Below are 26,387 nucleotides of genomic sequence, written 5' to 3' on the forward strand. Positions count from 1 at the left end.
AGCCCCACAGCGTCGGGGGTGCAGCCCGGGGTGGTGGTGGGGGGCGAGACCCGGGGGCCGGCCCGGGGCGCGGCGGGACGAGAGGGCGCACCTCCCTCCACGGCCCGGCCCGGCGCGGCGCGGCGGGGGCGGGGGTCCCTCCGCGCGGCGGGAGCTCGGGCGCCGTCGGGACTCCGGGCGCCCCTCCCGCGCGGCGCGGGGTCCGGGCGGGGCGGGCAGGGGCGGCGCCAGGCGGCGGTGACGCGCGGGGGACGTGCGGCGCGAGCGGCCGGAGCTCCGAGTCCCCCCGCGCGGCGGCCGGCAGCCAGGCGGACAGAGGCGCGCGGCGGCCGAGCGGCGGCAGGTAGGCGCGGCGCGGGTGCTCGGCGGGGCGGGGCGGGCCCCGGACCCTCCCCGGAGCCCGCGCCCCCGCCCGCAGCCCCTTCCCCATCCCGGCCTCGGCGCCCCCCCACCCCGCGGCGGCCCTACCCCCCCGAGGGGTTCCGGGGAGCCGGCCGCGCCCCCGCCGCGCCCTCGGCCCCGGGCCCCGTGCGCCCCTGCGCGCCCCTGCGCGCCCCGGCCCTCGGGCTGGGCCCCGGCCGGGAGGCGGATGCGCGGGGCCGCCCAGCGCGTCGCGGAGAGAAGAGCGCGGTCTCCGCGGCGGGCGGTGTTTGGTGGGGCGGCCGCCGGCCCGGGCCCCTCCCGAGGGCGCGGGGTGCACGTGCGCTCCCGGCGTGGCGCTCCTGGCGCCTTGGCCTGCGGGCCTCGGTCTCCCTCACCTCCTCCCGCTTCTCGCCGCGCCCAAACACTCGCCGTCCCACACCCGCCCTCGGGCGACGGCTCCCAGCGCAGGCCCGGGGCAGAGAGGGAGGGGGCTCCCTCTGAATCAGGCTGGACGCCCTGGTTCGAGTCAACCCCTCCTCTCCTGCCAGGCCCCTAGCCTGTGGGAAACCTGGCGGAGCCTCAGTTTACTTGTCTGAAAAGTGGGTGCACAGCACACCTTCGGCGATGCTGGCCCAGGGCAGTGGCCGCGGGCTGTGAGTGGAAGGTTAGCTGTCAGGTCATGGCCACTGGGGGTGCCTGGCATCCAGCTGAGGGACAAAGAGGTAGCCCAGAGGCCAGAGTGCTTTTCTATCCCAGAGGCACTGAGCTGCACGTCCGGAAGTGCACTCTGGGTGTGAGGGACAGAGACGAGTGTGCCATCGAGGCTGGACCCGGCCTCTGTGGGTGGGCAGTGGGGCTGAGGAGTTGCTCCGAAGCCGGGAGGTTAGGGCACAGGTGGTAGTGCTGGGGCAGGCGCAGAGCCTTCCTGCCCCGGGGCCTGTGGTGTGGGCTGGGCCTGGGACGGGCGGTGGGAGGCCTGGTCCCAGGGCAGGCTCTGTAATGACTTGGTGTGACCTTGGGCAGGGCGTGATACCTGGGAGACAACCTGGCTCGGGCGGACTCCAGCCGGGACCTCAGTGTGGAGGCGCGGCCGCAGAAGGGGCTCGGCTCTCCAGGAGAGTGGCCGGGGAGTGTGTGTCAAGGGGGACTGTGCTGTCCCCGGGCTGGGCCCTACTCGCTCCGGGGTGGGTCCCCGCGGTGGCCCGGCCAGCGTGAAGGAGAAGGGCCAGTGCCACTCCGAGGTTGCGAGTCCAGCGGGGTGACGGCCGCGTCACGGAGCGGCCAGTCCACCCGAGGCACCCTGGATCAGGCCTCGGGCGGTCCGGGCAAGTCCGACCTTCGGGCTTCAGGCGCCGTCCGTGAAATGGGCGGGGTGGGGGCAGCCGTCCTGCAGACCGGCCGTCTCGGTCCGAGCTGCCTCCACATGGCCGGGCCCCTGCGGAGGGAAAATGAGGTCGGTCCGGGCCTGGGCGGGGCCGCAGGATCTCTTTGGGCGGGCGGCGCTCGGCGGCGCCCAGGGCGGTTCCGGGGCTCCCTGACCCCAGCGGCCCGCGCGCCGCCCTGTACGGTAACAGACGGGGAGGGCGCCTACTCCAGGCAATACGGTGGCGGCTCCTCCCTCGGCGCGGTCACGTCCCCCACGTCCCTCGGCCCGGCGAGCGGGCCGGTGGGCGGAGCTTGCTCCCTTCCCACACCCCTCCCTGTCTCCGCTGCCCCAGCCCCACCAGGCCCGACGGGCTGGTGGTGGGAAGGGCCCTTCCTGGCGAGTGGGGCTGATGCAGGGACCCCGCCCTGGCCACGGCCCCGGCCCCCTGGCTTTAGGGTGGGGGGCGGCTGCAGCCAGTCCAGCAGTGGGACAAGGTGGCCATGTGATGGGCAGGCCAGGTACTGCCAGGCTGGGCAGGGTCCAGGGCTGGAGGGGGTTGCTTTGGGCCTGCTCCAGCCTCTACTGCTCCCTGGCCCCTTTGAGCCTTCTAGAGGAGGGTGCCCTGATGGGTGAGCCCACAGCTGTCCACAGGGCCACCCACAGGGCCCACGGCCCCCTCCTTGTCACAGGTGGAACAGGGTTGGAGAGGGCTTGGCCTTGGTGCAGTGTCCAATCTGACGCATGAAGCCAGCATTTTTGCCCCACTGGCCTCTTGTGAGCCCACCCGAGATCTGAGGGCACCAGGCATGCCCTGGGGGGCTTCGTGGTCAGTGGAAGAGGAATGGAGGACCCAGGCTGGGCGTAACAGGCCTGGATCATGCCTGGGGCAGTGCCCGAGGCCCACCTCCCTCCAGCCCCAGCTGTGCACTCAGTGGGTGGGGGGAGCAGCATCTGGGGTCCTGCGCAGGCCCTGGGAAGGGGACAAGCATGCTGACCAGTGGTGCTTTGTGAGCCCTGGGCGGCCAAAGGCATGTGGATATGCTGTTAACCTGTTTGCACGAGAGGCAGTGGGGAAAGAAGCAAGGGGGCCTGGGAGGCCCTCCCTCCCCCTGGAGGCGTGGCACTCCTATCCGTCAACCAACCCCTCATGCTCCAGAGACCCTTGGGGCTCAAATGGAGCCAAGCACTAGCCACAATGGGGCCGATCTCCCAGGCCTCCCCGTGCAGGGGGAGGCCAGGAAGGAATGCAGTTGCCCCTTCGTGCCCGGCCCACCTGGAGCTGGTCTCCAAGGACTGGAAATCTGCTTAAATAACTGACCAGTCTCCTCAGAAGGTGAACCTACAGGGCGCCTGGGATAGGCCCCAGGCTCTAGAGTCGGAGGCCACCTCACCGAACCCAGGGGACATGGCGTGCCCCGGCACCTGACAGACCCAAGGACCCAAGGACGTCAGGCACGGGGGTCTACTGGGGGCATGCCAGGGTGCACTGGGGATGGCAGTGGGTCTACAACCTGGGGTGAAGTTGGCAGGAGGCCAGGCTGGCTCAGGGGCTGGGGCCTGGACTCCTGACCCCAGCTGGGACTCAGCCAGCCAGTGGACCGCTGAGGGGGAAGCTGGCAGGCGCCCTTGATTTGGGAGAGCACAAGGGCCCCGGCCCGGCCCCCTCGACTGGTCTGCCGTGTGTGGGCATTCCAAGGGATCCCCATGCTTGGCTCCTCCTTGGACCCTTCCCTGCTCAGCTTACAGCCGCCTGGGGCGGTGGTGGGACCTTTTTGGGAAGTGGGGGGGGGCAGCTCCCAGAGCCTCACCTGACCCGGAAGCCGGTATACGCGCCCCACAGGGGAGATCAGCTTTCTGAGGCCCAGAGGGCGGGTTATTTCTGGGCTGGGGACGTGGTTTGCATGCTTCCCTGGGAGGGTAAATGTCATCATAAGGCCAGCTGGCTGGTGTGTACCCACAGATGTGCTGGTGCCGCCTCCCCCGGTCCGAGGGGACCACTCCTCCCATCTTGGGTTGTCCTGGGAATGTTGCCAGTCTGGGCCTCTGCGGGCCTTCCTCCCCCAAGGCAAGCTGGGCTGACAATGCCATTTCCTCTTGGAAATCCCAGCCCCTTCTCTACTCCCCCTCCCCTGCCCCCCTACAGTCCCTCTAAACCTCGAGGTCCCACCCACTCCCTTTCCTTGCTGAGAAGCCTCACTTGGGGGACTAGCCTGTGTGGGGAACGGGGAACCGGCGAACGGGGAGGGCAGTGTTTTAGCTGGCTGGTACCCCAGGCTGGGGGGTTAGCTGGGAGGAAAGGGAAGAGCCTCTGGGGCCGCTAGGACTGGCTGGGAGTGATGACCGTGCTCCCCACGTGGGTCTCCCGTGGCCCACGTAGGTCCTGAGCCACGCTGTAGCACCTGCCCTTTGCCCTCCTGGGTCCTAGCACAGGGGATGCCCTGGGTCCCATGGGTGGTCAGCATCTGTCTCCTGAAGACCAAGGGAGCCTTGGGGGTGGGTGGGGGGTCCAGCCTGGTGGGCAGATGAGCAGAGAACGGGGCAGCAAAGGCTGGGGGTCGTGTTGTGCTGGTGAGTGCCGGTTGTGGCTGGTGCAGCCGCGGGGCTCTCAGAGGGGCTTCTCCTGAGACCCAGGGGTATGGGTAAGAGCTGCTGCTGACTTCCGGCTTCAGACACAGACACACTCTCCTCTTTGGCCTCTGCGTGCCCATTTAGTTTATTTTTAAAAACCAGTGAACGCCTGTAAACCCACAACCCGAGAAAAGCCAGGATTGTGGGGACACCTAGCCCTTCAGGGCCCCCAGAGCCACCAGCCCCATCCTCTGCCCTGGGTCTGGGGTTTGTGCTTTCTGCCCTAAACAGTGTCACCGCACCCTGATGCAGTCCTGAGACGGGTTTGGGGGTTTTATAAAGTTTCCCTGCTGCCTGTACTTTGCGGCCCTTTTAAGCTTGACGCTAACAAAGAGAAGGGATACCGCAGCTTGGTGTCCCCACCGGAGTGTTCTGGCTGCGGGACAGCATTTGCTCATGTCCCGTCCCAGCGTCAGGCACACGGCTGCAGTCAGGCAGGGATCTGGAGGACAGAACCCAGGGGTGAGCCCAGACTTCCCAAGCAGACTCCAGTCCCAGGTCCCAGGTATGCCTAGGATGTGGAAATGGGCCACCTGGGGGCCAGGTCACAGGGCTATGCGCACATCTGCAGGAGGACACATCTGCAGGAGGACGGGGGTTTCCTCGGCCTGGGTGCCGCCCCCCCCCCAGGGGCTGGGGAGCCCTTGGTCTCAGGAACACCCTGCACCTTGCTCTCTGGTCCACGAGCCTTCTGAGCACTCGGGGGCGGGGGGCGGTGCCAAAGGGAGAGGAAAGGTTGTTCTCTTGGGTTTCCCAGGAGCGCTGCCCATGGCCCTGAAGCCTGGCCCAGCCTAGGGTGGGGGCCAGGGCCATGTTCCGCTCCAGTGGGCTGTGTCAGCCTCGTCATCAGCCAGGCGGCCAGCTGGCTCCTGGAAGTCCATCATCTAACAGTCGTGCTCGTCAACAACTGCTTGGAATCACCCAGAAGGTCTTCAGCAAACACCCCCTAACACATGACACACCCCTGAATCGGAGTCCGGACCTCCCCTGGCCCAGGCTCCTGTGGCCATGATGCTGGGGGCAGGGGCAGGGTAGAGGCTGGGAGGGGGGTTACTTTCCGCATCACTTCTCCCCGTCCCCTCACCCTGCACTCACTCCAAAGTCCTGCGCCACGTTCCATCTCCAGCTTGCATACAGAAAATGGGCCACCCAGGGGGCTTTGCAAGGTCAAGGATATTGCTGGAAAGGGGACAGGGGGTGGAGCCAGGTGGCTGACACCGGGGCTGTTCAGTCTCCTGGTTGGGACGTTCCTGGACATCCGTGGGGGCGGAGTGTTCACACCACAGCACTGGCAAGTGCTCCCCATCAGGACTCCCTTCCCCCAGAGCTGGTCTTCTGCACACCGCTGGCGGGGGCCGCCAGGCTGCAGCAGGCCGCAGAGTGGGCTGGAGCCACAGGCCCAGGCCCCGGGGCTGCCCTCCCTTCCCGTACCTGCACCGGGGAGGCACTCTTCTGGGAACAGCCTCTGTCAGGTGAGGCTCGTCTCTGGGATCAGGGGATTTCTGGCACTAGGATCAGATGGAGGTGAGGGATGAAGAGGGGAGGCTAGGGTCTCCAGCTGGACGTCTGGTCCGAACATTTTAAGTGATTGTGCCTCAGCGGGGCTAAGCTGTGGCTTGGGGAAGGAAGCGCGCCCAGGGCTGCTGTGGGGTTTCGGGCCGACACTGGGTACAGGCAGCCCTCTCCCCGCCTTAAAGGTCTGGGGGCCGGAATGGTTTGCTCCAGCGGGCTGCGTGGAAGGCTACCCCTTCGTTCAGCTCTGCCGCCCACCTTGGGATCTCCCCTTCCTTGATCTGTGGAGTGTGGACAACTGGGTGGGAGGAGTCGGCACCGGCTCAGCAAGGGGCCCTCCTTTGCTGGTCAGAGGGCACGGGGTGGGGGGGGATCCTCTGTGTGAGGACTGTCTGCTCCCCGACAGTCTGCAGGCCCCGGCCAGCTGCCCCCGACTCCGGCACAGTCAAGCCCGTGTGAGTCTTCGCCCTTCTCAGGCTCTCACCCCGGGAGGGGAGGTGCGACAGAGGACAGACCTGCTCCCCTGGGGGTGGGAGAGCACAGCTGACCACAGCTAGCTTAGGTCTCAAGGGACACCACCCCAGGTGGGGCCCCAGGCCCCCTTCTCACAGGACCCACCCACAGGCGGCGGAAAGTGCAGCCTGTTCCCCCACACGGCTGGTCTCGTGTCCCTGCTGGGGTCTGTCCTCCTCGGGAGGTAACCTGAGACTGTGCCGAGCCCAAAAAAGCCACTGCCCTTTAGAGCCGGGTGGGTGGGAGCAGGCCAGGCCTGGGTGGGGGAGGGAGGAAGGGCTGCCGGGCCGCCCAGAGGGGCCAGACGCAGGTGAGGGCCAGAGGTGGGGCTGTCAGGAGGCTCGGGCCTCGGGACCCTGCCGTGGCTGAGGCTGGACGACGGAGTCTGCTTCACTTCCTTCCTCAGGGACGCACAACCTGCCCTCCTGGCCATGGGTGGCGCCGTGGTTGACGAGGGCCCCACGGGCATCAAGGCCCCGGACGGAGGCTGGGGCTGGGCGGTTCTTTTCGGCTGCTTCGTCATCACGGGCTTCTCCTACGCCTTCCCCAAGGCGGTCAGTGTCTTCTTCAAGGAGCTCATGCGTGAGTTTGGGATTGGCTACAGCGACACGGCCTGGATCTCCTCCATCCTGCTGGCCATGCTGTACGGGACAGGTAAGGGGCCGCTGCTGCCCAGTGGTCGCCTCTGGGGTTCACTAAGGGCCGCTCTGGTTAAGAGCCTCACGCACCAGCAGGAACGGTGGGGGGACTGGCAGGGGCACCTGGTGTCTGCGGCCCAGGTTCCGGGGCGACTGCAGGGGAACCCTGGAGAGGCTTCTGCCCGAAAGCCGTGGCTCCCCACACGGCCACACTGGGCACACGTCAAGTCTGTCCAGAACATTTCGCTGTGAACTGCGCTTTGCTCAGGAAGGTGTGTGAGCGTGACCTATACCCCGGGCGCCTGGAGTGTCCGCTGAGCCGGGGCGGGGGGTGTCGGGGGAGGGAGGGACCGTTCCCGGCCTCAGCACCAGGCCAGGTCTCTCGGTGAGTGTGGAGAGACTGGGCCCAGCCCGGTGTCCCCACCCCCCACAGGCCCACTGTGCAGCGTGTGCGTGAACCGCTTTGGCTGCCGGCCCGTCATGCTCACGGGGGGCCTCCTGGCGTCCCTGGGAATGGTGGCTGCGTCCTTCTGCAGAAGCATCATCCAACTCTACCTCACCACTGGGGTGATTACTGGTGAGTGGGGCCCGTCCGGGAGCGGGACAGGCTGTGGCCCGCTGGGCCCTCCGAGGCGGGGGGCAACGGCTCGGGCAGTGGGGGTGCTGGGGCGGCGTGCCCACAGCAGGGCCTCTCAGGAGCGGGCAGCTGTGGACGGCCCCCCAGGCCTGGCGCCGGTCTGTCCCCCGTTCCCCAGCAGTCTCTGCTGGCGTGTCAGTGGACGCCCGGAGATGCCCACCCAGAGCTGCAGGGACGAGGGCCTGGATGGGCTGGTGTGACGCCTCTGCCACCTGCCCCTCCCGCAGGCCTGGGTTTGGCGCTCAACTTCCAGCCGTCGCTCATCATGCTCAACCGCTACTTCAACAAGCGGCGTCCCATGGCCAATGGGCTGGCGGCCGCAGGCAGCCCCGTGTTCCTGTGCGCCCTGTCTCCGCTGGGCCAGCTGCTGCAGGACCGCTACGGCTGGCGGGGCGGCTTCCTCATCCTGGGCGGCCTCCTCCTCAACTGCTGCGTGTGCGCCGCGCTCATGAGGCCCCTGCAGGCGCCCGGGCCAGCGTCGGGACCCGCGCCCCAGCGGCCACCGCACCGGCTGCTGGACCTGAGTGTCTTCCGGGACCGCGGCTTCGTCATCTACGCCGTGGCCGCCTCCATCATGGTGCTGGGGCTCTTCGTGCCCCCCGTGTTTGTGGTGAGCTACGCCAAGGACCTGGGTGTGCCCGACACCCAGGCCGCCTTCCTGCTCACCGTGCTGGGCTTCATCGATATCTTCGCCCGGCCCACTGCCGGCTTCATCACAGGCCTTAAGAAGGTGCGGCCCTACTCCGTCTACCTCTTCAGCTTCTCCATGTTCTTCAATGGCTTCACGGACCTCACGGGGTCCACAGCCAGCGACTACGGAGGCCTGGTGGTCTTCTGCATCTTTTTCGGCATCTCCTATGGCATGGTGGGAGCCCTGCAGTTCGAGGTGCTCATGGCTATCGTGGGCACCCAGAAGTTCTCCAGTGCCATCGGCCTCGTGCTGCTGCTGGAGGCCATCGCCGTGCTCATTGGGCCCCCGTCGGGAGGTGAGTGCTGGGACGCAGGCGTGAGCGAGCCTGCCTGGGGAGGGGAGCCCGCCACGGGAGGGCTCTTCGCTGCAGGGACCCCACCCAGGTGGCCAGCAGGTGTCAGGAGCAAACACTGGCCATGCCCACCTCCCGGGCCAGAGGCTGGCATGTAGGGGAATCCTGAGGGCGGTGCCCCTGCCCCGGGGCCAGCCCAGAGCCGAAGCTGGGGTCGGCTTTGGTTACGTTGAGCTTTTGCTTTTCTTTGTGAAGGCTGCGAAAATCCTGGGGCATGGGCTAGGCGGGCAGTCTGGCCTGGGTCTCTCGGGCGGACTCTGTAGGCCGCCACCCGTGGGACCCCGCGAGCGCCAGGGCTGTGCCTCGTTGTCCTGGGGCCCTTCTGGGGCCCTAGGCGGTTCCTATGAGGGCCACAGGTGACAAGGCCTCCAGCGACAGGCAGTGTGGCCAGGTCACTCACCAGAGACTCTGCCTCTTGCACCCGCTCGGATCCAAAGCCTCCTGGTCTGTGCTACCTTGGGGGGCGGGGAGGCTGGGACAGGGTGCCCCTGGGCTGTCCCCAACAGCACAGTGGTGCACAGGTAGCCGGTGACTGTGGGGGTGACCTTCAGCCCGGCCTGACGCTGTCACCCCTTTGCAGGCAAGCTCCTGGATGCGACGCACGTCTACCAGTACGTGTTTGTCCTGGCGGGGGCCGAGGTGTTGGCCTCCTCCCTCGTGCTGGTGCTGGGCAACTTCTTCTGCATTAGGAAGAGGCCCGAGGCGGCCGTGGAGGAGGAGGAGCGCCGCAAGCCCCCCGCGGACGTGAGGGTGGACTCCCGGGAGGTGGAGCACTTCCTGAAAGCAGAGCCCGAGAAAAACGGGGAGGTCGTTCACACGCCAGAAACGAGCGTCTGAGCCCAGGAGGCCAGCGGGGGTGATGGAGCCGGACAGAGACGTCAACGCTCATGTTTATTTCACAGTCAGGACTAGCTTGGCCGCCTGTGTTTCTCCGGGGAGGTGGTGGGCGGGGAACCGCGTCATTCCACGCTGCGGTGAAGCTGAACCGCGAGGTCACGAGCCGTCTGCACGGGGGACCCGAGCCTGCTGACCCCGGAGCTGCCTGGTGCCCACTGCTGAGCTCAGGGACCTAGAAACCCACGCTTCAGAGACAACATGGCAGGCATCAGAGGGCGGGGCTGGGGAGAGCCGGCGGAGTGGCACCATCTCGGGAGGGGACCTCCTCACGTTCCTGGCTGTGCCCAGCCTGCCCCTTGCGGGGTGCCTGGGGGACAAAACTCCCTTCCTGCGCCTCTGAGGGTCTGAAATAAACCCGTGTGTGGGAGGAGCCACTTTGGAAGGAACCTTTTCAAGGAGTGGGATGTTGTTCTACGTGGGGTAGGGGTCTGACCGTTCTCTCCAAGTTCATTTTCTCAACCACCTGGTGGTTTTTACAGAGTGGCTCTGGCCCCGGCCAGGCGGGTCACGTTTCTAAGCGCTGCTGGTTCTGAACCCTGCCCTGCTGGAGCCCAGACAGCTCAGAACGTCCACGCAGGGCCCCGATGGGTGGCAAGGAGGGGGTTCGTGCTGCAGGCGTGCAGCCGTGCCCGGCAGCCCGTACGAGGCGTGTGCACTTAAGCTGAGACATACGTGTGGTTCTCGTTCACTGTGCATGCGTTTAAAGAAAATGATCGTCCTGCCTTGCGTTTATTCACCCCTCGGCTGGCGGGTCGTGGCCCTAGAGCGCCCAGCGCGGGCATCTGCTCCCGTCCTCCTTGTCCAGCCCTGCTCGGCCTCGCCCCGGGTACCTCACACCCACCTGCCCTCGTGGCCAGTGGTGGCCTGTGTGGCTGGGAGCCCGGTCAGAGGCCGCTGGGGCCGCCTCAGTAGGTGGTGCGTCGCGGGCGCTGGGGACGGCAGCGGGCACCCTGGCGGGCCGCGTGCAGCCGGAGAGATGCCACGTCCCTGCTCCTCTGCAATGAAAAGCAAGCGAAAGCTCACGTCCTGTCCCACCCGGAGAGGCCGCCCCCGAGGGGCCTGCTGCTCCCCGTCCTGCGCCTGCCCATCAAGCTGTGCGGAGGATCAGGCACCTGCCGGCGCCGCCGGCCCGCAGCCCCGGGGGCCTTGGGCACGCCCCGCTCCCCACCAAGCCCTGCCTGGTCTGCCTGGCCCCTGTGCCGGGGCCCGGGCTGTGGGGGTGCCAGCAGCTGCGGGGGTCGAGGCAGAGCCGCACAGGGGCCCTTCGCTGCCGTACGGGCTCCACTCGGCTGCTGCTGGTGGTGCGGAGCCGCTCCGGGCTTCCCGGACCTCGCGCTGCCGTGTCCCTGACCCTCACCCTCCTCGCTTCCCTGCTGCCGGCCAGGAGCGACAGAAGCGTGCGTCCTCGCCTGTCTCGTGCCTGTGTGCAAAGGCCTGGCCCAGTCTGGGGACACTTAACATCAAGCAGTCCTGAGATGATCAGCAGGTCAGCGTCGCTCCCACTGAGGCAGGACGCACAGCGGGCTGGGGGCTGGGGTCCACGTAAGCCGGCGTGTGCTCCAGGGTGGGAGTTCTGCCACCCTCCCTTGGCCTCAGGAACCCGGGCCCGTCTGTCCCTTAGTTGGCACCTCCATGGACATGCTAGGTGGCCCCAAGGGCCCCTGCCCACCACAGTATCAACAACGCCTCCGCCGCAGACCGGAGGCGGGGGTTCAAGGCCCACGGGCGAGCAGGCGGTCGTGTCTGCCTAGGTTTTGGTTTCCAGCTGGGCCTACTTTAGGAGGAAGTTTGCTGTCCTCAGAAAGCCGTGGCTACCGAAGGCTGAGGCCTCCTCCCCCACAGGAGTCTAGACCAGCCAGTGCTCGGGGGGCCATGGATGGGGCTACCCCTCACCCTCCGTCACTGCCAGAGGCTCACGGCCAGCACCCTTAAAGCCCGTCCTGTGGACCAATGCAGATGCCTGTGCTGCGCCCCCCTCAGCGGGTCCGCCCGCCTGGCACACATCACCCCAAGCCACCCTGGGCTGCTGGCCGTAGCCTGGTCAGACCTGGGGGCACCTGCCACATACACACACTTGGAGGAGCCTGTGCGAAGACCCTGGCACACGCATGTGGGCTCCAAACCGGGGGTGCCTGGGGGATCTGCCAATGATATTTTGGGGGGCAGTTGCCCAGAACCTGCAGGGGCCCACTAGTGAGGGTTGTGAAGGGCTGTGCAGCCCTTGCCAGTGTCCAAACCATGGCCTTGAGAACGCAGAGCCCGGTGGACACTCCCCTAGGACCTCAAGCACACCTGTGCGGGTGCAGCAGCACGGAGAGCATTGCTTCCGCAGGCCCTGCCAGACACAGGTGGGAGCAGGACAAAAAAAACGGGGTGTAGGAGTTTCCACAAGGGCTTCCCAACAGCCCTCTGGGCGGGGGTGGGGGAGCCGGAGGCGGCCCGGATGGCACATACAGCTGAGCGCGGAGCCCGCCATCCAGCCCCAGGGTTGGGCCCTGGGTCAGGAAGATGGGGGGCAGCCAGGATGCATCTCCCAGCACAAGGGACCAAGGAACAGGACAGGCAGGCCCTGGGCAGAAGTCGGTGCAGTGGTCCCTGTCCTGCCTGCAACCCCCTCCCGGCAGAACAGGGGGGGGCAGCTTGGGGCTCGTGCCTCTGGCCCTTTGGCTGGGCGCAAGGGTTGGCGGCTGGGGTGAGCAGCAAGGAGTCCGGGTGTTGCCTTCTCAACGCTGGGAGCCAAGTGAGAAGCGCTGACGGCCAAGGAAAAGCCCAGCCCGATTCCAGAACCTCAGAGCCCACTGGGCTCAGCCAGTGGCAGGAAGGGGAGGGCCTGAGCAAGGGGCAAGGACTCAGGGCCCACACCCTCCAGGACACCCCCAGGTGCAGGGAGGTCAGAGCACATAGGGCGGCCCCGCTTTGTCGTTCAGCTGGGGCTCCTTGGGGCTCCAACAGCTCAAGCGGGAGAGGGATGGACCCACCCAGAAGCCACGGAGCTGGGGGTGGGGGCAAGGATGGGCGGGCGACACCGGGGAGCCCCAGGCACAGGGCACGTGCGCCGGCCTCCTCAGGGATCGGGGCCGACAGGCCTGAGCCCCTTGGTCAGGCAGGGGCCCCAGGAGCCGCCTCGCAGGAACCATGCACGCCTTCCGCGGCAGCAGAGCGCTGCTCGCTCCCCAGAAGTCTCGAGGCAGGCGGGAGACTTCCTTCCGGGCTGCACCGAGGCCCAAGGAGCTCAGGCGCCTGCTCCATGGGTTAAGCCAGGGGAGAAGGGACTGGCACTTGGGGACGGCCTGCACGCGTGTCCGCTCTGGGAGCTCAGGCAGGGGCAGCCCATCCCTGCGGCCTGCAGCCGACCGGCCTGTCCAGACAGCACTGCCGGACCACAGGAGGACAGACAGGAACGCCCCTTTGCAGATGAGTTTTCACCCGGTTAACCTACACACACTGACCCCTCCTGGACAGGAAATAAAGAGCAGCGCAGGGCGGGGGGGGAAGGTAAAAGTCATCACGGGTTTATTATTTACACGGTGGTTAAGCACATAAATGCAGTGATCACACAAACGTGCCAAGTCAGAGACCGGCCACCAGTACACAGGTTGATACAGACGTTGCAACTACATTTCCTGCAGCAGGAGGGCAGCAAGTGTGCACGGACGGACGGACGGACGGCCGCACCGCTGAGGGCCCAGGCTCTGCGCCCACCTCTCAAACCCAATCCAGCCATTTGAGGTCAAAGCTCTGACGCGGAGCGAGGGCAGGCTGCCCGCGGCGGTCTCTGGCACTCCAGCGGCAGCTGCGGCTGCTAACAACTTGCCCAGAGGGGCAGGGCCGCCTCCCACCTCCCGAGAGGGTACTGGGTCACGACAGCCCCCACCTCACCCTGACCCGGCCCGGCTTGCGCCGTACTCCCAGAAACACAGCCCCACTCGGCCAAGTCCCCGCACCCTGCAACACAGAGTAGCCCGCTCGGTACTCACAAAGCAGCCAGGAGCCATGCTCTGTGCCATCAGCGCACACCCATCAGGGCGTCCCTGGGACCCACGCTCCCGTGCTACGGGCCCAAGGGGGCCGAAAGCGGGAAAACAGACGTGGACGCTCTAGGCCCCTCCCTTGCTGCGAGCGCCCCCGTCTCCAGAACAGCCTGCAGCGGGGTGGCAGGAGGAGGGGTGGATGTGCCCACGAACACCGATTATTGCACCTGGTTTCCCACAACGGGGGCTCCCGGCTACTGGCTGCCACCACCGCCTGGGCCGCTGCCCGCTACGGAATGACGGAGCGACCAGGAAAACCACCAGGAGCGCCAGCGTCCTTCTTGCAAGACTCAGCCCCGCCCTGCTGCCTGACCCCTGTGGGGTCCGCTCCGTCCCAACGAAGGTCGTGGAAGGAAGCGTGCGACACTGCACCCTCCTGGGTGACCAGGTCGAGTCGCCGGCTTCTTGGCACTTCAGGGTGGATCCCCTCCGGCCGAGGCTGCCGTGGTCACGCCTGGCCCAGCGCGACGGCCGCACCCTTGGTTCTGAGCACACAGACGTTAACACACATCGAGGGCCAATCTACACCGATCACATTTACAGTCAGTTTAGAGAACGTCCCAAATTCAAAGACACTGAGGCACCACCACCACCAAAATAACCACATGTGACCCAGAGGAGGGGCCGATGTCTCTCGGTTTGAAATCCTCTCCTGAGGGACCAGCAACGCCCATGCAAAAAGCCTTGGCCTCCGAGGTCTTCCGTGCTCGGCTTCGTTCTCGTGCGTCCAGGGCACTCACAGGACCGCATCGCGCAGGCGTTCCGGTGTAGGTGGGGAAGGGACGGTGACAGCCAAAACCAGCGTAATGAGGCCACAGGACACACAGCACACGACACACACAGACGCACACACGGCACTTACACACACGTCTACACGGACAGCACTTCTGGTGAGAAAACCCCTCTCCACAGTGGGCCACACGGCAAAGGGACCACAAAGCAGAGGACGGGCGCCCGCGCGCGCTCTGCTCCCTGACTCGCTCTGCCCTGCACAGAACCTCCACTCCAGCCTTTGTTCCAGGGCTCGTTAGAGTCAACATCGGCTTTAAGACCGCAAAAACAGACGAGAAAGAAACAATAAAAAGACGGATTTCTTTACACAGATTTAAGCCAGTAATTTTTAGCAAAATGATACAAAACTGTCTTAACCAAGTAGAAGATCGGTGGCTACAGGAGGCTCGTCGGGGAGCAGGGCGCACCGCCACTGGAGGGGAACCGAAAGGCTCTGGAGCGGGAGTTTGGTTCTCTCTGCAAGTGTCTCTCACACTCTGCTTTTCTTCCCAGCCCGCGACAACCGAGTCCACGTGGGGGGCCCTCGGTGCAGCCCCTGCGACGGCAGCGCTTTGGAGTCTGTCCGGTTTAGTTTGTGTTTTGTTTCCCCCACGGGCGACGCTGGGTGGGCGGCCTGGAGAGCTCCCGGTGTTAACATTTCGGTTCTAGACCGGGGGGCGTGTCACTAGTAAAGCCATTGTAACAGAGTAGATCAGCCATGCATTGTCTGCCCTTCACAGCACAAAGGAGCGTTCTCATCGGTGCACCACAGACTGAAGACCACCGGAAGCCACCCGACCGGGAATCTGTCGGAGCCAAAGCACAGGAGAAGGTCAGCATGAGGCCCAAGGCACGGGGCCGGTCAGTCAGGCTTGGGCACGAAACACCAGTGACGGCGAGGGGACACAGACGCTGCCCAGCCCTACGCTAGACGCCCACGCCCCAGCCACGGTGGATGGCCCCTGTGCGGCCAGGACATGTGCTCAGCAGAACGAGTGACAGGAAGATGGGGAAGGAGGAAGAGGCATGCAAGCAAGGAGACCGGGTGGCCACGGAGCGAGAAGCCCAAGAACGATCGCACCAGACAGAGTCCTAGCGGGAAGAAGTACTCGCTCCCAGCACTCCTTCCTGGAAAGTAACCTGGTGTTTTGTAAAGCGAGGACCAGGCGCTGTGTGGGCCCTGGGGGTCCCCGTGGGGGGAGGCATGAAGAGCGGCCCCTATCGAGGTGCCCCTGAGAACGCAGTCGCGCCGGAGCCGTGGCCGTCCCCCAGCAGCAGCAAGCCCCGACCGGAGGGAGCCTGGCTCGGACGCCCAGCCATGCGCCAACGGCGGGGAGCAGGTGGCTGTGGCTGACGGGTTAATACAGACGGCAGCACGGATGGGACGCTGAGCAGAGACCGAGCTCGAAAAGAAAAGCAAACGAGGACAGAAATAAATGCGAAAGAAGAGAGTGACAAAGCCAGGGCGGCAGAGACCACCAGGAGACTCCCGCAGCGAGAGCGCAAGAGCCCCCACCAAGCATGGCCGCTCAGCTGAGCACGACACGACACACGCCCCGCACCACGGACCCCGGGGCCGGGCGGCTCGAGTGTCCTGGGACCACTGGAGCCAAGCCCCAGCGCAGAGCCCCGGGCTCCTGCTCCTGCCACAGGCCCCGGACTCTTGAGACTGCCGCAGGGCCAACGGCCAGCCAAGGGTGGGCAGGGTCCTGGGGCCGCCCCCGTTCGGAGACTCTCTGGTCTGCTGGCCCCCGGACTGGGTGACCGAGCACGGCTGCTCTGGGATCCACATGAGGAAAAGCACTGGGCAGAGGGACGGCAGTCTCCCTGCGGCACACCTGGCATGCAAGCCCAGTCCCACCTGCGCACCCCCGTGGTGGACGCTGGGGTGGTCAGCGCCCACCCCGCCCGGCGCCGGCTGTCTGACAAGACCCAACGCGAGCACACTCACCCGGTGCTGCCTTCCAACGGGGAGACGTGCAGCTACTTGCCGTGGTGTTCGAAAGGAATGCTATTCTGAGGTGGGGGGAAAAGAGAGCTGTTGGTAAGGGCTCTGCCGGCAACGGACACGGAGGCCTTCCTCACCTCGCTTCCGCCAGGTCCACCACTGGCTGTGCCGCCTCACAGGGACCCCAGGGACCTGGCGAGTGGCCCCCAAACGAGAGCAGCCGCAATTGCTCCTCTAGGCCAATGGGCTGATGAGGCCGACCAGGGGCCAGGCAGACCCTCCTCACTCCTCAGGCAGCGCGCGAACCCGACATCCAGACGGCGGCCTCTACACGGGCCCCTCCCGAGGCGCTGCCTGCTGCTCAGCGCGGTCTGCGCTGGGGCCGGGGGAGGACTGGCCACAAGAAGACTGAGGGGCCGCAGGCCTTGTTTCGGGAGCATGAATGCAGACCAACCAACCAAAGGACTGACTGGCTCAGAGACTGGGTCCCCTTCCACGAAGAACACTGGAGCCAGGAGGCCTTTTCTTCTCGAAGAGAAAAACCCGCAGTAGGTTCACTGGCCAGATGCTCTTTGGGCTCCGTGCTGCTTTGGCTGACAAGCCAGACTCACACTCGGGGTCGGCAGCGTGGGGACTGGTCTAGCCTAAGCCGCCCTGAGAAGGAAGTCAGGGCAAGGGGCAGCCACCCTCCTACGCAGTCTGAGTGCACCACGGCTGAGGGGTCAGAACAAAGAACACCAGCGACCACGGCCCCCCCCCCCCCCGCTCCGATGCCTGGCGGGAGGGTCGGCAGGGTCCTCCCACAGGCTGGCTGTGGCTCGAGCACCTTCTTGCTGAAGGTGAACTACTCCCTTGGTCTTGAACATCTGCACCGGACACAACATCTCCTCCTCAAAGCGCACAAAGAACCCAGAGCAACGGCAGCCACGGGGGAAGCTGGTGGAATGCAGCCTCAGCCCCAGCAGGGCAGGACCACCCGCACCAAACAGAAGCATCACCGGCTCTGCCCGCAGCCCGCTTTCTGCGGGGGAAGCGCCACCGGAACCTACAGACTCGAAGACGCTGGAGCAGCCCACCGGAACCTACAGACTCGAAGAGGCTGGAGCAGCCCCGCTCACTTTGAACTTCCAAAGCCCTGGGGCAGGCGGGCTGGGGGTCAGCCCCTTGTTGCGAGGCTCGGATAGAGCCTCCTGCTGCCCTGCAGAGTCTCCTGAGAAAGCGTGCTGGAGGGTGACCAGGAAAACCAAAGAAGGGAGCCATCCCTGGGACGGGAGTGCATCGGGGACACACCCCCAGAGGCTGTGTCCTCAACATGAAGATCCTTAAAAACCGCCTCGAGTGACCAGTGCTTCTTTCAGAGGGAAATGCCCCAAATCAAATCTCTGGGGGCCCTTCCCTCCTGGCCAGCCCCGTACGCTTGTCCACATGGAAAGCCAAATCAAGAGCAAAGTGCCGGACCCCCGGGTGCAAGCCCGCCTCAGCTAAGGAAGACCACACAGGAAGGCTCTGGGGCGTGCGGGCTGAGGCGGGCCACGCCGTGGAGGAGAAGCCGGGCACAGACCCAGCATTTTCCTCCGTGGTCCCAAACCACTCAGATACTTTCTTTTCTCTCAAGGAGAATTAGGTTTGCCCCTTCCCTTCATCTCCGCTGGTGGAGGCCCCACATCTGGATCCCAAGTCCAGACAGACCCCGACTGTCCCTGACCGGGGCGTTCGGGGCCCCAGAGCAGACTGCATGCCTGGGCTCTCGGCCACGCATGGGCAGACACTGCCCAGGACATGTTCCCGGCCGCTGATTCATGGATTCCAGGGCCCGTGGGAAGAAGCCCGTAGCCCTCCCGTGTCCTGCAGGGAGGGTGGGCTGTGGGGCTGGGAGCCGTAACGGGCCCAACCTCATGACCCTGGCCAGACTCCTTAAGCCCCACAATTCAAACTCCCTGCACCCTTAGTCTCTTTGGGAGAAAATTACCACACAAACCCAATCCGCTTCCGACCGAACTACTGACGCACGAGAAGTGTTCAGAGTGAAACTGTACGTTCTCTCGAAGAAGCGAAAAGCCCAGGAGCCTCCCTCTGCCCGGGCTCCCGCCGCCGCCCGTCTGCCGGAGACCAAGCCGACGCGGAAGAACTGCGGTTCTGGGCGGTTCTCACAGATCCTGCGCTCTCCTAACCCGCGTGCTCCAGCCGCCCACCCACCCGGCGCCAAGCACCTGCCAACGGCAGAGCCCAGTGCTAACTCGCCCGCGAGAGCGGCCACGGTGACCCAGAGGGGTGCCGCCCGAGTGCAGAGTCCAGGACGCGGGCTTTCCAGGCCTTCCTGAAACCAGTGCTTGTCCACCCAGCAGACACTACGGGGCACAGGCAGCCCGGAAGATCCCCGCCGCAGCAGGAGAAATGCCCTCTGACCCGCCAGGGCCCTGAAGGCCACACGAAGAAGAAAGTCCGTGTGTGTGGAAAGAACTCATCTGCGGAGCACACACGAGCACAGAGAAGAGCCACGGCACCGAAGCCGGAGAGGGAAGAGGATCGAGTGGACCCGCGTGACCCCACCGTTTCCCTGAGGACACCTGCCTTGTCAGAAAGAACGCAAGCGGGCAGGGACTTCAGGAGATGGGAACCCTCACCCGCGGCACATCGCCTGGTGCCAGGCTCCGACAGGCTGGCCCACGCCACCTTACAGGGGCCACTAGTCACCTCCCACAGGCCGTGTGTGCCCGCGACAGGCCGTGTGTGCCCGCGACAGACGCGATATGAGCAGCCGGGGCACTGCCAGTCTGCATGGGAAGATGGCCCGGCCTCCAGGGCTGGCTCGGGGCGCGGGCCGGGGCCACAAGGACGGCGGCAGAAGAGAAAAAGCCCCATCGCCTGCCGCAGCACGGCTGGGGAGCCAAGCCCTTCGCCCGCACAGCCCGCCTCAGGCTCCCAACCGAGGGGCTGCACGGCCGCAAGGGGCAGAGTGTCCCTCTCCAGGTAAAACTCAGAAATGGGGGAGAAAGGAAAGGAGGGAGGAAGGAAGCCCTTCAGTACCCGCTCCCCAGTCTGCTTGCTGGCCTCAGAGCAGCCCAGAGAGGCCTGCGGCCCGCGGCGCCCGACCCTGGTGAGCCGGGAGTGGTGCCCGTGCGGAGCGCGTACCTGAGAGGTGGACATGCGGGAGGTGTCTTGCCGGCCCGTGAGATCGGAGGACGAGATGTTGACAGGGGCGCCGCGGTGCAGCCGCATACTCACTTTCCGCTCTCTTTCCACACCGGACACGGGCCGAGGAGAGGTGTTAGCTGGAGGAGGAGACAGGAGGGGCGGTGAGGGCTCGGGGCAGACCCCCGACCCAGCACGAGGGGGCCCCTCCTCAGCGGTCTCGGCATCCAGCACCACAGGGGGGTGGGCACTGCCACACACCACCAGATTCCCAGGGCGGCCACAGGCAGCTGACCCCTAGCCGGCCTGCACCCCGAGTTCGAGGTCAGCAGTGGTGGGCAGGGCCCGCGGAGCACTGCCGGACGCCAGCGTGCTGGCCCTGGGGGACTCTCCCAGGAGCGAGGCACAGGAGTCCAGCAGGAGGGCAGCCTGAGGCCCCCATGCTTCCGATATCGCCCGCGGAGGCGATGGAGGGGTGGGTACTGAGAGGCTCGTAGGGAGCAATCCGTGTCACAAAAAAGAGAAATGATGGAGAAAGAGAAAGAAACGTCCCCTGGCCGTCCAATCCTCAGAAACCAGAGTCTACCAGGACCGGAGGCACTCAGGCTCGCCCGCAACGCGTGCCCGCCGTGAGCCCGCATGGGGCCCCGCGGCTCCAACAGCCAGAGCGGCCGACACACAAGCAGAACCCTCCGGTGCCTGCTGGGGAGACACGGAGCTAGCCCACTCACCAGTGTGTGAGGTAGGGGTGAGGGGGGTGGGCGGAGCCACTTCCTGGGTGCCCCGCAGGCGGCCAGAGGCCGTAGAGGGGAGGCCACGGGCGGCTGGGTTTCGGGAGTGCCTCAGTCGCTCCTCTCGGTCCCGGCGCTCCCGCTCAGCATCATCAGCAGCCCGGCTGGCTCCCTGCAAAGGAAACAGCGTAAGACCCGACTGAACGGGGTTGGGTGGAAGACAACCCCAAGGGCCCGGCTGTCCCCTGCTGTCAGAGAAGCCATCCAAGGTGATGTAGCTGGTTGGCACGAGGCCTCCCTCCCTCGAGGGCAGAAGCCTGCCCTGGACCCTGGGAGCGCGCAGACGAGGCCTTCCCAGCACTTCCGAACCCCGAACACTAACGGCAACCGGGTGGCCTCTTCCCCCCGGGTATCCACACAGGAATGGGAAATCGTATGAGGCTGGGTCGGCGGAGGGCCTGAGGTGCCGCAATCTAGGGGATCCGAGAAGCACGCAGAAGCGGTGGCATCTGGTTGGCGGGGGCCCAGCCAGAGCCTGGGCGGATGTGGGGCCAGGGCCCACACGACAAGAGCGCAGGCAACCCCGGCTGGTTCTACTTTGAGCGAATGATGACCCAGGAGTGGGGGTGCAACTCCGGGGCCGCTGCAAGGAACAGTGCTGTGACGCATCTGTCTGCAAACCGCAGCCCACGAGCCGAATCCGGCCGCCGGCGGTTTCTGCCACCGAAGCTTTACTGCCACAGCCGCACCCACCGGTGCCCGCTCCCCAGCCGCAGCGCAGAGCCGAGCGCTTGCTTGTCCCACCACATGCACACTGTGAAGCCCAGGAGATTCATTCTCCACCCCTGCCCGGAGAAGGGCAGCCAGCCCCGCTGGGAGGGTGAGGATACCAGAAGGTCGCCCCGACACTGGGCGATCGGTGGTCGCGCAGACGGAGCCAGCCTGCTGCGGGGCACCTGGCCCCTGCAGGGCACAGACCCTGCACAGACACCCTGGTACCTGCGAGGCCACGGAACAAGCCTTTCTGTCTTATGCCCTCTAAAGAGGAGATTCCACTCCTCCATCAGATCTGATTGTCACCCTGGAAAGGTCCCAATTTCTCTTTTAAGCTAACTAAACAGGAAACATTTGTAATGGAAAGCGAAGTAGAAGTTCCAAAAAACCCCTGAAACTTCCTGGCAACGGTGCCTGAAAATTAATGAATTAGACTCATACAAGAGACCTGGACGGGACGCCAGATTAGAAGAAGGAACACATCGAAGCCCGAGGGCTGCGTGTATGCAAACACCTGCGCCTGTTTAACAAGGCCGGCAACGAAGCCCACCACTGCCTAGCACCTCTCCGGGCACCCACCCTGCTCGCCTGCCTGCACGACCGGGTCAGAGGGACAAGGGGCAAGAGGTCACCCCACCCGGCCGGAGACCATGGTCTCGGCCATACCCTCCTGCATGACACGCACTCTGGAGCCACGCCGACAGCTGTCACGCACGTACCTTCCAATTACAGATTTATCAGTCAAGAGCGAGCCGCGGTTCCACGCAGACCTGCACTTGGGAGACCCACTCCGCTGGCTCCTGGGGCCCAGCGCCAATGTGGCCGCGCCCGCTCTCCCTTCCTGGGGCTCTTGCTTCTCAGGACCTCCCACCCTGGGGGGGGGGCCCACCCGGGCCACGGCCCTCACGGGGACACTCGGCCCCCCGTGCGGCAGACGTGCCTTCTCAAGCCTGCCCCGCGGCCGGCGGAGCCACTGGCGCACTTCTGTGCCGGGGGAGAGCGGGCTGGCGCACTTACGAACTTGAGCATGTTCCAGTCGAACACGTAGTCGTAGGAGAAGCCCTGGCGGTGGAAGAGATTCCTGAAGAGCTGCCGCAGGTAGGAGTAGTCGGGCTTGTCGTCGAAGCGCAAGGAGCGGCAGAAATTCAGGTACGTGGCGAACTCCGCTGCGAGACAAGAGACGCGGCACTCACCAGCACTCCCCGACCGGGTGTCCGGTGGCGCGACGGCCCCCATCCACGGCCGCACGCGTAGGATGCTGAGACGCGGCGTCTCAAACACTGGTCACACGGGGCACGGACGCTTAAGAAGAGCACCCCGGAGCACAGCGAGTGCCGCCCGCGGCCTCTCTCCACACGAATGCGCAAACTCCCTGGGTCACGGCCCCAGAAGGTAAAGGAGCAGCGAGGGCAGGAGGCCGCCCCCAGCTCAAGGACACTCCTGACTGTCCGGGACCCGGCCCCCCGCGCCCCCCCGCGCCCCCCACTGCCCCCCGAGACCGCAGCCGGCCCGGCGCCTGCCGTCGGGGACACGCACAGGGGTAGCTTTTACACAGCACTTCGATGGGCGTGGACATCTTCTTCTCGCTGATCCGCTCGTACTTCTGCCTCTTGGTGGCGGCCTTCAGCCCCTGCCAGGGCAGAGAGCCCAGATTGAAGTACATGAGCACATAGCCCAGAGACTCCAGGTCATCTCTCCGGGATTGTTCTGGGAAAGACGGAAACGGGTCAAGGACAGTACGTACGCGCCTGCAGCCGCAAAGCTAAGACCCCAGGCACGTTCTGACTGTAGAAGCGAACTTGTCAAACCACAGAAAAATAGTCTGGGATTCTGTTTTACCAGAAGTCGCTCCTGATTGCCCCTAGGACACTGTGACACCCCTGGATGAGTGACACCAGTGTTACAAGGAGCGTCAGGCAGTCCGACCACTCATCTACCTGCCGCCACCAAACCTCCCAACGGGTTTTCCAGAGTCGGGAGAGCTAGACTTTGCTACAAAGGTCTGACGACAGCCTCCATGCCAAACGTGCTGACCACTTCCCCGGGGTCCCCCAAGAGGCTGGCCTTTCTCTAAGAGATGGCCATGCCCCAGGCAGCCTAGTGACCGGGGGCACGGGAGACCCCAGCACCCACGGGCTCACCGATTCCAAGGTGCGTGTTGATGGAGGCGTACCGCGCCGTCCCAGTGAGGTTCTTGTTCTCACGGTACGGGATGTGCTGGTGGGTCCGTGCGTCCCGGTACTTCTTGGCCAGCCCGAAGTCGATGATGTACACCAGGTTGCCCTTCTTCCCCAGTCCCATGAGAAAGTTATCTGGCTTCACATCTCGGTGGATGAAGTTCTTTGAGTGAATGTATTCAATGCGACTGATCTGCAGGCAGGGAAGTAGTGACCAGAGGTTGAATTCCAGCAGCAGCCTCGGGAAAGGCCCCTGCTCGGCAGAGGGACGGCTGTGCCCTCAGCTGCACACCCCGCGGTCCTTGGCCAGAGCAGAGCAACTCCACAACCAGGGAAGGCTGCCAAACAGACCGTCTTCCACACCCCTACATGGCCGGACAGCTCCCCTCGTCGGCCCCCGGGGTGGGGGTCGACCGACAGCAGATGACGGGACCACCCCTCCCTGACGAGGGTCTGTACCAGCAGTCCTTCCTACAGGGACCCGCTGGGAGCCACCCGCACATCTCCAAACCCAGCCCCCAGTCACAGTCCTGCGGCAAAGGTGACGGCACCCCCACCCTCTCTCTGGGCACTGAGAGGCACAGTGCCATCGGACTGTTGACTCGCGCCAAGCCGTGTCCTGCAGGCCCAGGCTCCCTGTCACCTCAGAGACACGATTCTTACCATCTGATCAGCAAGCAGCAGGACGGTTTTGAGGCTGAATTTCCTCGAGCAGAAGTTGAACAGATCCTCTAGGCTTGGCCCCAACAGCTCCATCACCATGACGTTGTAGTCCCCCTCCGCCCCGCACCACCGGATGGTGGGGATGCCCACTGCAAGAGAAACCCGACATGCCTATGCTCACATACAGGGACACAAGGGACACAAGGGCCAGGCGGGCAGTGGCTGGAAGCGACACCGGGAGAGAATGGGAGAGTGTCCCAGGTGGGGGGCGAACAGACGCTAAGAAAGCTTCCTACAGGCAAGCAGCGAGCTGCACGTCCCAAACCAGGAACCAGCCTGGCTCGCTGTCGCCGTCATTAACCGAAGTCCACTTCGTTCAGGTTTCCTTGGTTTTCCTGTCACACCCTCTCTCCGCCCCAGTCATCATGTCTCTCTCAGGCTCCTCGGGGCCGAGCAGTCTCTCACGTCCCTGGTATTAGGGGGCCCGGCAATTCTTGGCGGGGCGGAGGGGTGGTTCTGGGGCCATCCCTCCGTCGGGATCGTGTGAGGACGGGCGACGGGTCTGGGGAGGGAGACCGCAGAGCCGAAGGGCCTTCTCATCCCCTCACGTCAGGGGTCTCTGTTCTCAGTGAGACTCGCCACCGAGGACGGGACCTTGAGCCCGGGCTGGGGTGTGTTCATTCTCCCCAGTGTGTGTACTGTTCTCTCTGGAAGGAGGTCACTCCGTGGAGCCCCCACTCTGGAGATGGGGGGGGGGGTCATGTTCTACTTCCCGAGGGCAGAGCACCTGCACACAGTACTCAGATTTGTCTCTTCCCTCCATTTACTCACTTACTGATTTTTTAAAGATTTTATCTGTCAGGGGTGCCTGGGTGGCTCAGTGGGTTAAGCCTCTGCCTTCGGCTCAGGTCGTGATCCCAGGGTCCTGGGATCGAGTCCCGCATCGGGCTCTCTGCTCAGCGGGGAGCCTGCTTCCTCCTCTCTCTCTGCCTGCCTGTCTGCCTACTTGTGATCTCTCTCTGTCAAATAAATAAATAAAATCTTAAAAAAAAAAAAAAAGATTTTATCTGTCAGAGAGAGAGACCACAAGCAGGGGAGCAGCAGGCAGACGGAGTGGGAGAAGGAGGCTCCCCACTGACCAGGGAGCCCGATGCGAGGCTCAATCCCAGGACCCTGGGATCATGACCTGAGCCGAAGGCAGACGCCTCACCGACTGAGTCACCCAGACACCTGAATTTTATTATTTTTTTATTAAATCTTTTTTTTCACAGTATGCATGCTGTATAGTATTCCCTTTGGAGAAAAGGTCACAATTCATCTAGTCTTTCATCTGGACTGTCTGCGTTCGGTGCTACTAAGTATACCCTTATTTATGTTCACGGGTGGAAATTCTTACACACGAAATTCTTGTTCACATCCAGTCTCCCCGGGCACAAGCCTGCACACACAGAGCATAAGCTGTCTGACTAGGAGGTAATGTCACCTTGTTTCCCAGACGGACGGCCCACTCCACACGCCCAGCAGCAGTGAGCTGGTGCGAGACCACCTGATTGCTTGTCATCAGCCGAGGGGAGGGGTGTGAGCCAGCGTCTCGCTAACTCTCAGCTGGGATCTTTCATTCGTATATGTACTGGCCACACGCTGTTCCTCTCTGAAATGTCTACCCTTGCCTTTTGCCAATTTTCCTATCAGAGAGACTTTTGTCTATTTATAGCCATTCTTTAAAAATTCTGGGTACTAAACCATTGTTGATTTTATGTGAGGCAATTTTTTTTTTCTTCTGGAGCCTTTTGATGAGAAATTTTAACAAAGACAAACATATCAGTCTTTTCCATTATGAGTAATGTCTTTGGTATAAGAAACCCTGAGTCAGAAACAGATACTATTATTATCTTTAAAGAGTTTAAAAGCTACTCTGTATCAAACAAGATGGAGTCACAGGAGCCCAACTGCCGCTCACACCGGCAAAGACCAGAAGGCTGGAAACACAGAACATGTGGAAAAATGGTTTCTAAGACATTAAACGTGAGGCAGTGAAAACACTCAGAGCTGCAGGACAGGACAAAAGCCGTGTGGGCCTAAGACTGCCCCTTCCTCCCTTGACTATCGGCAGACATGCAAACACTGAACAGAATAAAATAACTTGACTTTACCCCATAACTGAGCAGAGAAAGACCCCTAGCAACAGAGTAAAACACCAAGCACACAAGCAAGTAAAACTCAAGGTCCGGCATCCAGACTACCAGGGATGCGAAGCAGAAAACATCCATACTGAGGAACGGTCGATCACCTAAAACGGGTTCAGATGCGAGACTGAGCAGAGGAGGACAGTAAGAGTTACTACAGGGGCAAGTGGGTGGCTCAGTCAGTTAAGTGTCTGACTCTTGATTTCAGCTCAGGTCATGATCTCAGGGTCGTGGGACTGAGCCCCGAGTCTGGCCTGTGTCTGGCTCTGCACTCACTAAGGAGCCTGCTTGAGATTCTCTCTTTCTCCCTCGGTTCCTCTCCGCTCCATGTGCCCTGTTCTCTCTCTAAAAATAAATGAACGGGGCACCTGGGTAGC

General features: G+C 64.2%; 2 protein-coding genes across 12 annotated transcripts in view; one reads left to right on the forward strand and one right to left on the reverse strand.

Moving 5' to 3' along the window:
• The first annotated feature begins 259 nt into the window (after nucleotides 1-259).
• Nucleotides 260-10,293, forward strand: SLC16A3 (solute carrier family 16 member 3). Of its 5 annotated transcripts, none has more exons than XM_080825502.1 (5): nucleotides 260-343; nucleotides 6,789-7,036; nucleotides 7,454-7,597; nucleotides 7,885-8,643; nucleotides 9,281-10,293. In XM_080825502.1, the coding sequence occupies exons 2-5, from the start codon at nucleotides 6,814-6,816 to the stop codon at nucleotides 9,535-9,537; spliced, it is 1,383 nt and encodes a 460-aa protein (XP_080681628.1). In that variant the 5' UTR covers nucleotides 260-343; nucleotides 6,789-6,813; the 3' UTR covers nucleotides 9,538-10,293. The 5 variants fall into 5 exon arrangements, with proteins under 5 accessions (XP_080681628.1, XP_080681626.1, XP_080681629.1 ...); XM_080825500.1 differs by lacking the exon at nucleotides 260-343 and adding an exon at nucleotides 5,557-5,829; XM_080825501.1 differs by lacking the exon at nucleotides 260-343 and adding an exon at nucleotides 6,626-6,692.
• The window catches only part of CSNK1D (casein kinase 1 delta), a 33,016-nt gene continuing 16,052 nt past the window's right edge, over nucleotides 9,424-26,387 (reverse strand). For 3 of the 7 annotated variants that reach the window (XM_080825508.1, XM_080825511.1, XM_080825513.1), the window contains 8 exons: nucleotides 23,825-23,973; nucleotides 23,126-23,354; nucleotides 22,521-22,691; nucleotides 22,002-22,150; nucleotides 20,211-20,382; nucleotides 19,480-19,619; nucleotides 10,439-10,592; nucleotides 9,424-9,477 (listed from right to left, as the gene is read on the reverse strand). In XM_080825508.1, the coding sequence (XP_080681634.1) occupies nucleotides 10,503-10,592; nucleotides 19,480-19,619; nucleotides 20,211-20,382; nucleotides 22,002-22,150; nucleotides 22,521-22,691; nucleotides 23,126-23,354; nucleotides 23,825-23,973 (1,100 nt within the window). In that variant the 3' untranslated portion in view covers nucleotides 9,424-9,477; nucleotides 10,439-10,502. Of the gene's footprint in view, nucleotides 9,478-10,438; nucleotides 10,593-13,093; nucleotides 15,206-16,350; nucleotides 16,416-19,479; nucleotides 19,620-20,210; nucleotides 20,383-22,001; nucleotides 22,151-22,520; nucleotides 22,692-23,125; nucleotides 23,355-23,824; nucleotides 23,974-26,387 lie in introns of those variants that run through there. The other 4 variants (XM_080825512.1, XM_080825510.1, XM_080825514.1 and 1 more) reach the window with 2 other exon arrangements.

Source organism: Martes martes (genome assembly GCF_963455335.1).
Source record: "Martes martes genome assembly, chromosome: 16".
Classification (NCBI taxonomy): domain Eukaryota; kingdom Metazoa; phylum Chordata; class Mammalia; order Carnivora; family Mustelidae; genus Martes; species Martes martes.